This window comes from Giraffa tippelskirchi, chromosome X (genome assembly GCF_054371585.1).
Source record: "Giraffa tippelskirchi isolate mGirTip1 chromosome X, T2T-mGirTip1v1.2.pri, whole genome shotgun sequence".
Taxonomy (NCBI): domain Eukaryota; kingdom Metazoa; phylum Chordata; class Mammalia; order Artiodactyla; family Giraffidae; genus Giraffa; species Giraffa tippelskirchi.
In genome coordinates, this window is record NC_137289.1 from 6,418,350 (window position 1) to 6,435,718 (window position 17,369).

The following is a 17,369-nucleotide window of genomic DNA, read 5'->3' on the forward strand; positions in this document are numbered from 1 at the left end:
ATAGGAAAAGAAGAAGTAAAACTCTCACTGTTTGCAGATGACATGATCCTCTACATAGAAAACCCTAAAGACTCTACTAGAAAATTACTAGAGTTAATCAATGAATATAGTAAAGTTGCAGGATATAAAATTAACACACAGAAATCCCTTGCATTCCTATACTCCAATAATGAGAAAACAGAAAGAGAAATTAAGGAAACAATACCATTCACCATTGCAACAAAAAGAATAAAATACTTAGGAATATATCTACCTAAAGAAACAAAAGACTTATATATAGAAAACTATAAAACACTGATGAAAGAAATCAAAGAGGACACAAACAGATGGAGAAATATACCGTGTTCATGGATTGGAAGAATTAATGTAGTGAAAATGAGTATACTACCCAAAGCAATCTATAGAGTCAATGCAATCCCTATCAAGCTACCAATGGTATTTTTCACAGAACTAGAACAAATCATCTCACAATTTGTATGGAAATATAAGAAACCTCGAATAGCCAAAGCAATCTTGAGGAAGAAGAATGGAACTGGAGGAATCAACCTGCCCGACTTCAGGCTCTACTACAAAGCCACAGTCATCAAGACAGTATGGTACTGGCACAAAGATAGAAATATAGATCAATGGAACAAAATAGAAAGCCCAGAGATAAACCCACGCACATATGGACACCTTATCTTCGACAAAGGAGGCAAGAATATACAATGGAGAAAAGACAATCTCTTTAACAAGTGGTGCTGGGAAAACTGGTCAACCACTTGTAAAAGAATGAAACTAGAACACGTCCTAACACCGTACACAAAAAATAAACTCAAAATGGATTAAAGATCTAAACGTAAGACCAGAAACTATAAAACTCCTAGAGGAAAACATAGGCAAAACACTCTCCGACATAAATCACAGCAGGATCCTCCATGACCCACCTCCCAGAATATTGGAAATAAAAGCAAAAATAAACAAATGGGACCTAATTAAAATTAAAAGCTTTTGCACAACAAAGGAAACTATAAGCAAGGTGAAAATGACAGCCTTCAGAATGGGAGAAAATAATAGCAAATGAAGCAACAGACAAACAATTAATCTCAAAAATATACAAGCAACTTCTGCAGCTGAATTCCAGAAAAATAAACGACCCAATCAAAAATGGGCCAAAGAACTAAACAGACATTTCTCCAAAGAAGACATACAGATGGCTAACAAACACATGAAAAGATGCTCAACATCACTCATTATTAGAGAAATGCAAATCAAAACCTCAATGAGGTATCATTTCACACCAGTCAGAATGGCTGCTATCCAAAAGTCTACAAGCAATAAATGCTGGAGAGGGTGTGGAGAAAAGGGAACCCTCTTACACTGTTGGTGGGAATGCAAACTAGTACAGCCACTATGGAGAACAGTGTGGAGATTCCTTAAAAAACTGGGAATAGAACTGCCATATGACCCAGCAATCCCACTGCTGGGCATATACACCGAGGAAACCAGAATTGAAAGAGACACGTGTACCCCAATGTTCATCGCAGCACTGTTTACAATAGCCAGGACATGGAAGCAACCTAGATGTCCATCAGCAGACGAATGGATAAGGAAGCTGTGGTACATATACACAATGGAATATTACTCAGCCATTAAAAAAATACATTTGAATCGGTTCTACTGAGATGGATGAAACTGGAGCCCATTATACAGAGTGAAGTAAGCCAGAAAGAGAAACAACAATACAGTATACTAATGCATATATATGGAATTTGAAAGATGGTAACGATAACCCTATATGTGAGTCAGAATAAGAGACACAGATGCATGGAACAATTTTATGGACTCTGAGGGAGAAGGTGAGGGTGGGACGTTCTGGGAGAATAGCACTGAAACATGTATATTATCGTATGTGAAACAGAACACCACTCCATGTTCGATGCATGAGACAAGGGCTCAGGGCCGGGGCAATGGGATGACCCAGAGGGATGGGATGGGGAGGGAGGTGGGTGGGGGGTCCAAGAAGGGGAACAAATGTAAACCCATGGCTGATTCATGGCAATGTATGGCAAAAACTATTACAATATTGTAAAGTAATTAGCCCCCAAGTAAAATAAATAAATTTATTAAAAAAAATAAAAAATAAAAACAAATAAAAACAAAAACAAAAAGAAGTACATAGGATCCACTTCACATGGTTGATACAGAGTATGATGTATCATGTAGCCTAGAAGTGGTTGCTGTGCTAAAATAAAACATAGCTCTGAAAAAAAAAAAAAGAAAGAAAAGACTTATATATAGAAAACTATAAAACACTGATGAAAGAAATCAAAGAGGACACAAACAGATGGAGAAATGTACCGTGTTCATGGATTGGAAGAATTAATATAGTGAAAATGAGTATACTACCCAAAGCAATCTATAGAGTCAATGCAATCCCTATCAAGCTACCAATGGTATTTTTCACAGAACTAGAGCAAATCATCTCACAATTTGTATGGAAATATAAGAAACCTCGAATAGCCAAAGCAATCTTGAGGAAGAAGAATGGAACTGGAGGAATCAACCTGCCCGACTTCAGGCTCTACTACAAAGCCACAGTCATCAAGACAGTATGGTACTGGCACAAAGATAGAAATATAGATCAATGGAACAAAATAGAAAGCCCAGAGATAAACTCACGCACATATGGACACCTTATCTTCGACAAAGGAGGCAAGAATATACAATGGAGAAAAGACAATCTCTTTAACAAGTGGTGCTGGGAAAACTGGTCAACCACTTGTAAAAGAATGAAACTAGAACACTTCCTAACACCGTACACAAAAATAAACTCAAAATGGATTAAAGATCTAAACGTAAGACCAGAAACTATAAAACTCCTAGAGGAAAACATAGGCAAAACACTCTCCGACATAAATCACAGCAGGATCCTCCATGACCCACCTCCCAGAATATTGGAAATAAAAGCAAAAATAAACAAATGGGACCTAATTAAAATTAAAAGCTTTTGCACAACAAAGGAAAATATAAGCAAGGTGAAAAGACAGCCTTCAGAATGGGAGAAAATAATAGCAAATGAAGCAACAGACAAACAATTAATCTCAAAAATATACAAGCAACTTCTCCAGCTGAATTCCAGAAAAATAAACGACCCAATCAAAAATGGGCCAAAGAACTAAACAGACATTTCTCCAAAGAAGACATACAGATGGCTAACAAACACATGAAAAGATGCTCAACATCACTCATTATTAGAGAAATGCAAATCAAAACCTCAATGAGGTATCATTTCACACCAGTCAGAATGGCTGCTATCCAAAAGTCTACAAGCAATAAATGCTGGAGAGGGTGTGGAGAAAAGGGAACCCTCTTACACTGTTGGTGGGAATGCAAACTAGTACAGCCACTATGGAGAACAGTGTGGAGATTCCTTAAAAAAACTGGGAATAGAACTGCCATATGACCCAGCAATCCCACTGCTGGGTATATACACCGAGGAAACCAGAATTGAAAGAGACACGTGTACCCCAATGTTCATCGCAGCACTGTTTACAATAGCCAGGACATGGAAGCAACCTAGATGTCCATCAGCAGACGAATGGATAAGGAAGCTGTGGTACATATACACAATGGAATATTACTCAGCCATTAAAAAAAATACATTTGAATCGGTTCTACTGAGATGGATGAAACTGGAGCCCATTATACAGAGTGAAGTAAGCCAGAAAGAAAAACAACAATACAGTATACTAATGCATATATATGGAATTTGAAAGATGGTAACGATAACCCTATATGCGAGACAGAATAAGAGACACAGATGCATGGAACAATTTTATGGACTCTGAGGGAGAAGGTGAGGGTGGGACGTTCTGGGAGAATAGCATTGAAACATGTATATTATCGTATGTGAAACAGAACACCACTCCATGTTCGATGCATGAGACAAGGGCTCAGGGCCGGGGCAATGGGATGACCCAGAGGGATGGGATGGGGAGGGAGGTGGGTGGGGGGTCCAGGAAGGGGAACAAATGTAAACCCATGGCTGATTCATGGCAATGTATGGCAAAAACTATTACAATATTGTAAAGTAATTAGCCCCCAAGTAAAATAAATAAATTTATTAAAAAAATAAAAAATAAAAACAAATAAAAACAAAAACAAAAACAAAGAGAAGTACATAGGATCCACTCCACATGGTTGATACAGAGTATGATGTATCATGTAGCCTAGAAGTGGTTGCTGTGCTAAAATAAAACATAGCTCTGAAAAAAAAAAAAAAAGAAAGAAAAGACTTATATATAGAAAACTATAAAACACTGATGAAAGAAATCAAAGAGGACACAAACAGATGGAGAAATGTACCGTGTTCATGGATTGGAAGAATTAATATAGTGAAAATGAGTATACTACCCAAAGCAATCTATAGAGTCAATGCAATCCCTATCAAGCTACCAATGGTATTTTTCACAGAACTAGAGCAAATCATCTCACAATTTGTATGGAAATATAAGAAACCTCGAATAGCCAAAGCAATCTTGAGGAAGAAGAATGGAACTGGAGGAATCAACCTGCCCGACTTCAGGCTCTACTACAAAGCCACAGTTATCAAGACAGTATGGTACTGGCACAAAGATAGAAATATAGATCAATGGAACAAAATAGAAAGCCCAGAGATAAACCCACGCACATATGGACACCTTATCTTCGACAAAGGAGGCAAGAATATACAATGGAGAAAAGACAATCTCTTTAACAAGTGGTGCTGGGAAAACTGGTCAACCACTTGTAAAAGAATGAAACTAGAACACTTCCTAACACCGTACACAAAAATAAACTCAAAATGGATTAAAGATCTAAACGTAAGACCAGAAACTATAAAACTCCTAGAGGAAAACATAGGCAAAACACTCTCCGACATAAATCACAGCAGGATCCTCCATGACCCACCTCCCAGAATATTGGAAATAAAAGCAAAAATAAACAAATGGGACCTAATTAAAATTAAAAGCTTTTGCACAACAAAGGAAACTATAAGCAAGGTGAAAAGACAGCCTTCAGAATGGGAGAAAATAATAGCAAATGAAGCAACAGACAAACAATTAATCTCAAAAATATACAAGCAACTTCTCCAGCTGAATTCCAGAAAAATAAACGACCCAATCAAAAATGGGCCAAAGAACTAAACAGACATTTCTCCAAAGAAGACATACAGATGGCTAACAAACACATGAAAAGATGCTCAACATCACTCATTATTAGAGAAATGCAAATCAAAACCTCAATGAGGTATCATTTCACACCAGTCAGAATGGCTGCTATCCAAAAGTCTACAAGCAATAAATGCTGGAGAGGGTGTGGAGAAAAGGGAACCCTCTTACACTGTTGGTGGGAATGCAAACTAGTACAGCCACTATGGAGAACAGTGTGGAGATTCCTTAAAAAAACTGGGAATAGAACTGCCATATGACCCAGCAATCCCACTGCTGGGTATATACACCGAGGAAACCAGAATTGAAAGAGACACGTGTACCCCAATGTTCATCGCAGCACTGTTTACAATAGCCAGGACATGGAAGCAACCTAGATGTCCATCAGCAGACGAATGGATAAGGAAGCTGTGGTACATATACACAATGGAATATTACTCAGCCATTAAAAAAAATACATTTGAATCGGTTCTACTGAGATGGATGAAACTGGAGCCCATTATACAGAGTGAAGTAAGCCAGAAAGAAAAACAACAATACAGTATACTAATGCATATATATGGAATTTGAAAGATGGTAACGATAACCCTATATGCGAGACAGAATAAGAGACACAGATGCATGGAACAATTTTATGGACTCTGAGGGAGAAGGTGAGGGTGGGACGTTCTGGGAGAATAGCATTGAAACATGTATATTATCGTATGTGAAACAGAACACCACTCCATGTTCGATGCATGAGACAAGGGCTCAGGGCCGGGGCAATGGGATGACCCAGAGGGATGGGATGGGGAGGGAGGTGGGTGGGGGGTCCAGGAAGGGGAACAAATGTAAACCCATGGCTGATTCATGGCAATGTATGGCAAAAACTATTACAATATTGTAAAGTAATTAGCCCCCAAGTAAAATAAATAAATTTATTAAAAAAATAAAAAATAAAAACAAATAAACACAAAAACAAAAACAAAGAGAAGTACATAGGATCCACTCCACATGGTTGATACAGAGTATGATGTATCATGTAGCCTAGAAGTGGTTGCTGTGCTAAAATAAAACATAGCTCTGAAAAAAAAAAAAAAAGAAAGAAAAGACTTATATATAGAAAACTATAAAACACTGATGAAAGAAATCAAAGAGGACACAAACAGATGGAGAAATGTACCGTGTTCATGGATTGGAAGAATTAATATAGTGAAAATGAGTATACTACCCAAAGCAATCTATAGAGTCAATGCAATCCCTATCAAGCTACCAATGGTATTTTTCACAGAACTAGAGCAAATCATCTCACAATTTGTATGGAAATATAAGAAACCTCGAATAGCCAAAGCAATCTTGAGGAAGAAGAATGGAACTGGAGGAATCAACCTGCCCGACTTCAGGCTCTACTACAAAGCCACAGTTATCAAGACAGTATGGTACTGGCACAAAGATAGAAATATAGATCAATGGAACAAAATAGAAAGCCCAGAGATAAACCCACGCACATATGGACACCTTATCTTCGACAAAGGAGGCAAGAATATACAATGGAGAAAAGACAATCTCTTTAACAAGTGGTGCTGGGAAAACTGGTCAACCACTTGTAAAAGAATGAAACTAGATCACTTCCTAACACCATACACAAAAATAAACTCAAAATGGGTTAAAGATCTAAACGTAAGACCAGAAACTATAAAACTCCTAGAGGAAAACAGGCAAAACACTCTCCGACATAAATCACAGCAGGATCCTCCATGACCCACCTCCCAGAATATTGGAAATAAAAGCAAAAATAAACAAATGGGACCTAATTAAAATTAAAAGCTTTTGCACAACAAAGGAAACTATAAGCAAGGTGAAAAGACAGCCTTCAGAATGGGAGAAAATAATAGCAAACGAAGCAACAGACAAACAATTAATCTCCAAAATATACAAGCAACTTCTCCAGCTGAATTCCAGAAAAATAAACGACCCAATCAAAAAATGGGCCAAAGAACTAAACAGACATTTCTCCAAAGAAGAAATACAGATGGCTAACAAACACATGAAAAGATGCTCAACATCACTCATTATTAGAGAAATGCAAATCAAAACCACAGTGAGGTATCATTTCACACCAGTCAGAATGGCTGCTATCCAAAAGTCTACAAGCAATAAATGCTGGAGAGGGTGTGCAGAAAAGGGAACCCTCTTACACTGTTGGTGGGAACGCAAACTAGTACAGCCACTATGGAGAACAGTGTGGAGATTCCTTAAAAACCTGGGAATAGAACTGCCATATGACCCAGCAATCCCACTGCTGGGCATACACACCGAGGAAACCAGAATTGAAAGAGACGCGTGTACCCCAATGTTCATCGCAGCACTGTTTACAATAGCCAGGACATGGAAGCAACCTAGATGTCCATCAGCAGACGAATGGATAAGGAAGCTGTGGTACATATACACAATGGAATATTACTCAGCCATTAAAAAGAATAGATTTGAATCGGTTCTACTGAGATGGATTAAACTGGAGCCCAAAATACAGAGTGAAGTAAGCCAGAAAGAAAAACAACAGTACAGTATACTAATGCATATATATGGAATTTGAAAGACGGTAACGATAACCCTATATGCGAGACAGAATAAGAGACACAGATGCATAGAACAATCTTATGGACTCTGAGGGAGAAGGTGAGGGTGGGACATTCTGGGAGAATAGCATTGAAACATGTATATTATCATATGTGAAACAGAACACCATTCCATGTTCGATGCATGAGACAAGGGCTCTGGGCCGGGGCAATGGGATGACCCAGAGGGATGGGATGGGGAGGGAGGTGGGTGGGGGGGTCCAGGAGGGGGAACACATGTAAACCCATGGCTGATTCATGTCAATGTATGGCAAACGTATTACAATATTGTAAAGTAATTAGCCCCCAACTAAAATAAATAAATGTATAAGAAAAAAAAACACAAAAGCATTTGGTAAAATACAGGGCCATTTTGGAGTTTACTGTATGTACATTTTAGCTAGAAACATTTAGGAAGATGGGAAGATGATGACTTTTCCAGAAAGAGTGGAAAGATGTTTGAAAGGCTGAAGTGGCAGGCCAGGTAGGAATGGCTTCCATGGAATTTAGAGGAAACCATCAACATGGTGTCAGCGATCTAGGAAGAAAATTTTCAGTTCAGGGCATTGTATAGACCCTCAGAGTCCACTAGCTATCCCAGTCATAATCAACAATGACAAGGGGCCCTCTGCCACCTGGATACACATCGGCACTCCAGGAGACCAAAACAGACACAGCACTGTCTTCCCTTAAAAGACCAATGTTGATGCTTTGCCAACCAAAGAAATCAGAAAAGCTATCACAGGAAAAAAAAAAAAAGTCAGACTAATGAGATAAAGATGTGCCACAGCATATAACACCAGACGCATATGTGACAAAATCAGCTCGGCCCTGAGACTGGGAGGTGGCTTCCTAACTCCATTTAGATTATTGTCTCAAAAGTTTCCTCCAACAATATATAATTGTGCATACAATTTACCACACTGTGTAATTTTCTGAGTCAAAACACAAACTTAAAAATAGCTGCAGAACTATCAGAGCAGTTACAATTCTAGGATTCTTTTGAAGAATTTAAACTAGCATTACCAACACTCGGGGGCAGTTAGTTTTGTAAAACAAGAAATAAAGGACATTGTTCATGACTTCCAGACAAGGAAAAAAAGATTATGCATATTATAAAACTGTGGACTTGAGTGATTCTGGTAGACTTTAATTTCCTCCTATTTCCTCCCCCACAGACCAACAGCTATGGCACCACATCACCCCCCAGGTCTTAGTGCTGAAAAAGGAGAAGTGAGCCTTACTAATGGCTGCTCAAGTGCTCCCAACTCTGGCCTTTGCATCTGGGCACAGCGGGTGAGGTGTCCTGGCAAAGGAGAAGCATCGGCTGCAACGGGACTCTGGGAGGAGAGAGGGGATTTGAATGTTGTTAAAAGGTAGTTTTTAAGAAATGGAGTCGATGTCTACAAATCCTCTTCTTAATGAAGAAATCATTGAGAAGTTCTTGGCAGAACATCAAATCCTGCATTTAAGAAGACAACTAAAACAGTATAATGCAAAAACTATAATCAGAAACATATCTGTGCAAGTAACACACTACTTTTCTTTTCTGCCATTAAAAGAAAAACAGGAATTTTTGCCAATGTGCATTAGGGTTTTCACCAGATAATGTTGCCTTATTGAGGAGATGGTTTCAGCTGCCACAAAGGTTAAATTAAAAAAACAGCAAATGCCCCAAAAGGGCTATGTCCTTACATCGCTGTTTAAATTTTCACATAATTAAATCAGGGGCGTGTTGTGGCTTGATCAATGCTAATGTGACCATGACATTCTCTCACTTGAAATACAGTTTTTTTTTTTTTTAATTGGGATGCTATTCAGGAATAAAACTAGATGTGCAAACTCCATAGTTGTTAAACAAGTTGTTTGATCCCCCAGTGGTTTGACTAAATTGCCCCCTTCAGCCTTCCTTCCTCACTCTACCCCCTTCCCCTACTCTCTTCCTTCTACCTATAAACGCTGAGAAAGCTCATCGTTGGTCCAAGGAATCGTGCTGAGTACTGGACATATGGAGGTCGGTGCACAGTCTAGCAGTGGATAAATGCTAGAACTCACAAAGTCCATATAATAACTTGTTGGCTCTGCTGTATTTGGAAGGCGGCTATGAATTAGTGGAGAAGAAGGAGTGAGAAAAGTACACGCAAGGGCCTGGAGAGTGAACAAACAGGTCATGGCAGAATCCAAGAGGTCTCATTAAGAAGGTGAGGGCTGTCTATGTCACAATTATTTAGACATGTTGCCACCCAAAACGAGATGGTGGCTTCTGTATTCAGAAGCTTCTGTGTCCACTGGTGCCCACATACACAATGATGCTCAAGTCACATGCGCCGTCTCCCAGAGCTGGCTCAGCACCTTCTCATGCTCTAATGTGCCTTTTCCTAGAGGAAAGCTGACCCGGCCACACACTGCCTGCCACGGTCGGTAGGGCATCTTAGAGCTGTGCAGAAATGCACCGCGAATCTAGGAATCCCAGTACCACACCCTCACATTCCCGGGGCAATTTTATTTGACAAATACCAGGAGAGCATAGAGGGAAAGATCTCACTCTCACATATATCAGAATGCAGCTAATGAATTAGCTGTTCAGAAGAGTCGGACATGACTGGGCAACTGAACAACAACAATAACAAGGGGGAAAGGACCCAAATGGCTATCCAGCTAATTTATTAGCTGCACAGCACTTCAGATCCAGCATTGGGAACTGGCCACATGTGACCAAAGCAAGTCGGTAACTGCATCAAAAATGTCGGTGAGACTAGCACTTCTCTACAGAAACTGGCTCTTTGCTTGAAATATTAGGCAACAGTGCTAGCGCAGAATTTTAAATATGTCTGTGCTGTAAACATGGTATCTTTATGTACTTTCAATTATGATCTGTAAACACTCGAGAATTGGGAAATATGTACAAATTGTTATACTCGGTTCATAGAATGAAAATGAATCCTGTAAATGCTTGCCATCAAAAGAGGAGTCAATCTGCTTTATGCAGGCAGATTGATATACAGATATCACCATCATGAACATTAAGAATCTGAAAAAAAAAATATATATGTATGTGAATGTGTATATATATATATATACACTAACACATTGTGAAACTAACACAATATTATAAATCAACAATATTTCAATTAAATAAATAAAAGAATAACAAGGCAGGTTGTGACATGTGGCCTAATAGTGAGTGCTAATAACAGAAACAGACAGAAACAGAAACAACAGCTACCATTTTCTAAGTGCTTATTGTGTGCCAGGCACTGGGCTCAGTCCTCTACCTCCATTATCTCATTTTTAATTGTTGCCAAACCTCTATGAGGCACTCATTATTTCTAGTTTGCAACTGGGAAAAGTATGACTTAGAGATGTCCATTGCCTTTCCCAATGTGATACAGTAAGTACTTTGTACAACCCAGATTTAAATCCTAATCTGGTGCAAGCAGAGGACAACTGGAAGTGCAAGAAGGGAGTCTGGGAGAGACGGCACAGGTCAACTACCTGGTTAAGATAATTGACACACTGGGAATGAATAAATCTGATGGCTGAGTTTGCTCATGGTCAAAACACTGAAATGATCCTCCAGGCTGGGGCAGGGAAAGACACTGGAGGACAGATGGGAAGGGGAGATGAGAACAAGCAACATACAATGTCAAGGAAACAGTTCTCGAAAGAAGGGTGGGAAACGTTCTCCTCTCAAAACAGAAAATCAAGAAAGATGAGGTAACAGAAGGGATCACTCTGAATGAATATTAGAGGTGTGAGATCCAGCACTGTGGTGAACAAAGTACCCACAGTGTAAGGAGGGGAGGTGACAGAAATGAAGGGAGGAAACAGAAAGATTTTGGCTCAGATTCCATATCAGTTTCTTAATTGCTACACCCTTAATCACTTAACCTTCTCAAGCATCAATTTCCTCATCTGTAAAATGGGCTTCAATACCAGCTACCTTGTAGACACTGTGAGAAAATGAGGAAGGAAAGTGTGCAGCATGGGGTTGTAGAGCATTGGGTCTGGGTTCAGGGCAAGTGGGGTCACAGTGGCAGCTTGGTCACTCCCACCCATGTGGCCTCAGGCCATTCCTCAGGCACTCCAGGTTTTATAAAGCCTGCCCAAAGTAGGTGCTCAAGGATTGTGGAACAGATGTCAGTATAATTATTAATGAAATTAAAGTCTGCAGTTAAACTAAAGTCTACTCTCCAAAAAGGTCAACAAAATATGCAATAAAAAAAGACTTGTCAAGCCACATAAATTTCACTACTTTGAACAATTTTCAAGCAGCAGAATGACTACTTTGTGCATAATCTCAAACATGGAAGGCCAACACACACGCAATTCTATTTAGGAGAACAGGAAAATGAAGATGTATATGTGGCTGAACTTTGGGCTGGGGTTTCCCCTTTTAAAATTCTATGAAGCACAGCTTTTACAGTTCCTCTGAAAATTAGAACAAAAATGGGAGAAACTTTTCCCAAGCCTAAAGGATATTATTCTTGGCAATAAAGAACCATGAAATTAATGAGCTGTCTACTAAAGATCTACCATTAAAAATGTATATGAGAAAACCGGTCTATGCAAACTCCATTCCCTCCACTTGTAAACGCTATCCTGGGAGTTAAACTCAGCACTTAGGAAAGTTCCATTAACTATTGCAAACTGCCCAGATCTCAGTCAACTGTGAAAGAGGCATTTGTTCTCCCCTCCCCTCCCACCAGCCTCCAATGGGAAATGCGCTTTTCCAGAAACGTCCACCGCTGTCTCCAAACAGGGTCCCAAGTGCTCCCATTTGCTGACTGGAATGCTCCCTGACCCACCCTCCCCCAGCCCCCTCCCTCTCCAAGGCACAGCACCCATCCTTTGCAAAGGATGGATGGGGGCCCATACTATTAGGCCCCACTCACTGCTTAGACTGGAAAATGAGGAAATGCTAATGAAATTGCTTTTATGGGCTTACATTCATGGATGGCAGAGAGTGATGTTTCGGAATGAGTCCAGGATTTGCTCTTCTGGAGAATTTCAGCTCTCGGCCAAAGCTCGGTGGCCGAGTGCACTCGTGGGCGCACCCACACCTGCACGCACAATCCATAAAGGTCACCAAGCACTTGTTAACCTTGAAGGGAAAAGAGAAACCTCAGGATTTCCCCCCAACAACACTCCGAGCCTCTTGTAAATCATATTCATATTCATACACTTAAGCATTAATTTACATAGTTAATTTCTGACAGGCTGACAACCACAGCCCTTCTCCCCCTCAGTGTAAAGTGAGAAGTGAATTGTTATTCAGTGTATCCGTTACAGTGGTAGTGACACTAACTGTATTTTATATAATGTGCTATCTGCACAAAGGCAGATAAGAATTTGATTTAACATCCAATTAAAAGCCGTCATTGAAAAATTACTTCAAATAAGCCTTTTATTTTCTTTAATCAGTCTTCAATTCAAGCCTTCCTTGGACCTACTGAACCAAGCATCAGGACTCATGAATTTTGATTAAAAAATTTGAGCCCATTTCTAACTTAAGCAGATTTTTTTTGTTGCACTGTTTGATAGAAATTTAATAAATCTATGAATCCTAGCCAGCATCATTTATCATCTTTTTTTCCGCAAGACTGGCCCATTATACCTAGGCAGTAAATTATGAGGGAACCAGCAAACCAAAACTTTTCAGCCCGTTACTGAAGAAGAGATATAATCACTTGCACTGAACCATATAATTATAGTAGAATATGAAGCTCTGAAACATTAGGTCCTGTTTTGAATATGTAATGTCCATGATTTGAAAGCCTAAACGATTTCTAGCTGATCTAATATAACTCAGCTTAGCATCATATTAAAGTATTGGTTGTTGGTCAAAATAACAGCAAGAAAACAACAACAACAACAAAAAAAACCCAGCAAACAACAAAATATTCCCAGGCAGAAATATTTGGGATGTGACCCTGGGCTGTGAAAGGCAAATGGAAAACCAAAACCCTTCAACTTCATGCTTTATAGTTCATGTCTTATACATAAAGGTTCAAACTGTGTCCCTTTCCCTGGCTCTCTGAGCTAACAGATTGGTTTTTGGCATATATGCTCAAGGTTGTTCTTGCATCCTTCATAGAGTTTCAGTGGACTTAATGTATATTAAAAAAATTACTAAAATTTAAAAATATATATATATATTAACCTTCTTCTGGGAATCAGGAACTATTAACCTTCTTCTGGCAATCAGGAACTACACTGGGCCTTGAGATACAGAAATAAGCAAGACAGGCGATTCAGGGACTTCCGTGGTGGTTCAGTGGTTAAGACTCTGTATTTCCACTGCAGTGGGCACATGTTTGATCCCTGGTTGAGAAACTAAGGTTCCACATACTGTATGGTGTGACAAAAAAAATAGTGACCCCTATAATGTGTGGTAAGTGCTTTGTGAGGATACCAGCAAGTCAAGGATCAAGGGAGACTTCCTTGCAAGTGTCATTTCAGCTAGATCTTGAAGGGTGAGCAGGAGTTCGTGAGGAATAGCCTATTTTCCTGCCAACATAAGTTTTCTTGATACCTTTGTCTCTGCATGTGAATCAGGAAGGCTTCATGCAGAACCATAGGATCACAGTGAAATATGTACTTGAACGAGCTTTGTATTTTTCTAAGTGAAAGTCGCTCAGTCGTGTCCGACTCTTTGTGACCCCATGAACTGTAGTCCATGGAATTCTCCAGGCCAGAATACTGGAGTGGGTAGCCTTTCCCTTCTCCAGGGGATCTTCCCAACCCAGGGATCGAACCCAGGTCTCCCGCATGGCAGGCAGATTCTTTACCAACTGAGCTATCAGGGAAGCTTTTTCTAACAGAACTAATCAAATGTCTAAAGCTTCTCTTGCGTCCAGGAACCCCACCCCACTCTGTCTGCCTCTCTGCCAGCATACCAATGACTACACAGGCTGAATTTCCTTCTTTGTAAACTCAGCTGATCCTTTCACATTTCTGTGCTTTGGTACAATCTATTTCTACCTACTAGGATGTCATTCCCAACCAATTTCTACCAGTGAGTTGGCCCTCAGACTTCAAGAAGCAAATCCAGTCTGAGAAGCCATTCCTGATGGCAGAGTCCCTCATTGCTTGAGTTCCCACAGCATCCTGGCCATTTCTCTGTTAGAGGGCATGGTATTGCCATGGCTCATTTACTTGTTTGTCTTCTACATGAGACAGAAGATAGCAGGGAATGCAGAATGAATGAATGAAGTAAATCGATAAAATGCCTTAAACCTCTTACCATGCTGTTTGTATGTCAGTGGTAATTCCTTTTTAGAAGGGAAAACACTAGCCTAAATCCTTTAGGCAGGGGTTTAATGTGCTCCAATAGATAAATGGCATTGATTCTTTTAGCAAAACCAACACTCAGATTGATACAATGAAAGTAAGAGAAGGGATTCTGTCTGGCTTTGCAACCTGTGTTCTCTTATTCATCTTCCAAAACACTGAGTATAAAGGAAGGCGGATGAGCCTATGAAATATTCATTTTTTAAAGGCTTGAGAGAGAAAAGGTTAGTCTATAGCTGAGTGAAAACTAAGCAGCATCTTATAAACATAGGCAGGTATCCAAAGGAGAAAAAGAATTTTCAATGAAAAACCTATCTGGGATTCAAGATTAATGAAGAATAGACATAGTGAGACGACTACTCTCCTCGTCTGCCTGTAGCACCATCACACGCTACTAACAAAGGAGCCATTTCTACTGATATTTCTTCACTTTTAGCTTTGGCTACTATTATTTTACATTGACAAGCGACACAGTGCATGCTTTTTTTCCTGCCAGTAAAACAGTTTGACTGCCAGCTTATATCTACTGGTTCTTAGTGCACATATAGGCGGGCTATAGTCCATGGGGTCATGAAGAGTCAGACACAACTTAGCAACTGAACAGCAACAATAATTGTCATAGACACTCCAGGCCTCAGGATTTAAAGAGATGAGAACATAAACATAGCAGTCATATAAAGGGACTGGTGCAGGAAGTCGGGGTTAAGTTTCAAAATACTTTTAAAAACATTTGCCAAAGTCTTTGTTTCATTTTTTAACCAATGGACATTTCAAGTAAAATAAAGTCCATATGTTGCTGATCCATGTTAAATTAACTCATCAAAATGTTGTTTTGCAAGAAGCCAAGAAGCACTTGACTTCTAGAAGAAATCCAGGGCAGAGGAGGGAGGGTGGTCCACGGAGCAAGTGGTGAGTGGAAATTAGAAAATGTCTTCCACTGCCCCATCCCTGCCTATGGAACATCAGATGCTCACATGTGGTCGGCCATTCACTGTCTGGAATACGATAGATGGATAACAATTTCAGAACTTGCACGTATGGGGAGATTAGTTAGTCCAATCTTTAGACAGTCCAAGATTTTATTTATTTGTTTGTTTATTTTTTGGCAGTGCCATGTGGCATATGGGATCTTAGTTACCTGATCAGGGATCGAACCTGTGCCTCTGGTGTTGGAAGCATGGAGAACTAACCACTGGACCATCAGGGAAATCCCAAAACACTCCAATGTTTGAGAGAGGAAGGCACAGACAGGAAATGACTGGTTCAAGGTCATAGAGTGATGAGAAACATGCTAACATGCAAACCTAGGAGTGCTGATCATTAGTTGATCTATAATACAAAAGGACATTGATAAAGGAATATTTACTAGAGCAATAATCTGCTAAGAGCCCATCTAAGTAAAGCAGGGAGCTGGGCACAAAGATCACCCCTTGCCATGCCATATAGAGACAGCCTGGGAAATCCTAGCTTGTCTTTTATTTACTTAGCCGAAGTCCTACATGTTAAAGGATCCAGAATCTTCATTGAATCCTCCCTTCACCAGTGAGGGGCACTCCTACTTTACAGATAATAACCCAGAAGGTGATCATGACAATCTCGGGGTAAAAAGGGAAGCCAAGCCAGCTTAAAGCCAAACAGCTATAGAGACTCCCCCTCTATACCTTTCTTCTTTGGACCTGATGCAAAAACAAAACAGAAACAAAAAGGGAACACTAAGGTGACTCTTCCATACAACAATACTTTTTTTTTTTTTTTTTTGGTAAATATTCAAAAGTGCTTAGAACATTAGCAAACACCATGTTTCCATTGGGGCACTGTTACCTTGCAAAGGGGTGGCACATGCTAGGAGAAAGGCACTGAGAGCTTCAAATGATAATTCTGAAGCAATCAGATGAAATGGGATAACATTCACGATACTACTTTAAGAGGAGCTAAACAAGGTGCAAAGCTGATTGCAATGAAAATCCCAATTCTTGTCTCCTAGATGCACATACATGTACAAATAAGCCACCAGGTCAATATTTCTGGGTGGTGATATTATGCCTTAACTTTGTTTTCTTCTTAACGTTATATAATAATAAAGTTTTTATCAGGAAAAACAGGTAAGACACTTGGTTACAAGCCAAGTTCCAGCCCTAACCCCACCTCTTACTGGATTTCTTAGGCTGTTTCTATACAGAAATCCCAGTAAAGTGAAAAGAATGTAATAAAACCACACATTTGCAGATTACTTTCTATACATTTCTTATGAACACGTTTGTTTATGCTTTTACACCTTCTTTTAAAA

General features: G+C 39.6%; 1 protein-coding gene across 3 annotated transcripts in view; it reads right to left on the reverse strand.

Annotated features, from left to right (window-relative positions):
* Nucleotides 1–17,369, reverse strand: part of AFF2 (ALF transcription elongation factor 2) — a 523,475-nt gene that overhangs the window by 251,861 nt on the left and 254,245 nt on the right. Inside the window, exons 4-5 of one of the 3 annotated variants that reach the window (XM_081563761.1) lie at nucleotides 12,738–12,893; nucleotides 9,034–9,129 (exon numbers count right to left, since the gene is read on the reverse strand). The exons of 1 other annotated variant lie outside the window; for it this stretch is intronic. In XM_081563761.1, coding sequence (XP_081419887.1) covers nucleotides 9,034–9,129; nucleotides 12,738–12,893 — 252 coding nt within the window. The remainder of the gene's footprint in view (nucleotides 1–9,033; nucleotides 9,130–12,737; nucleotides 12,894–17,369) is intronic. One more of the 3 variants, XM_081563763.1, reaches the window with a different exon arrangement.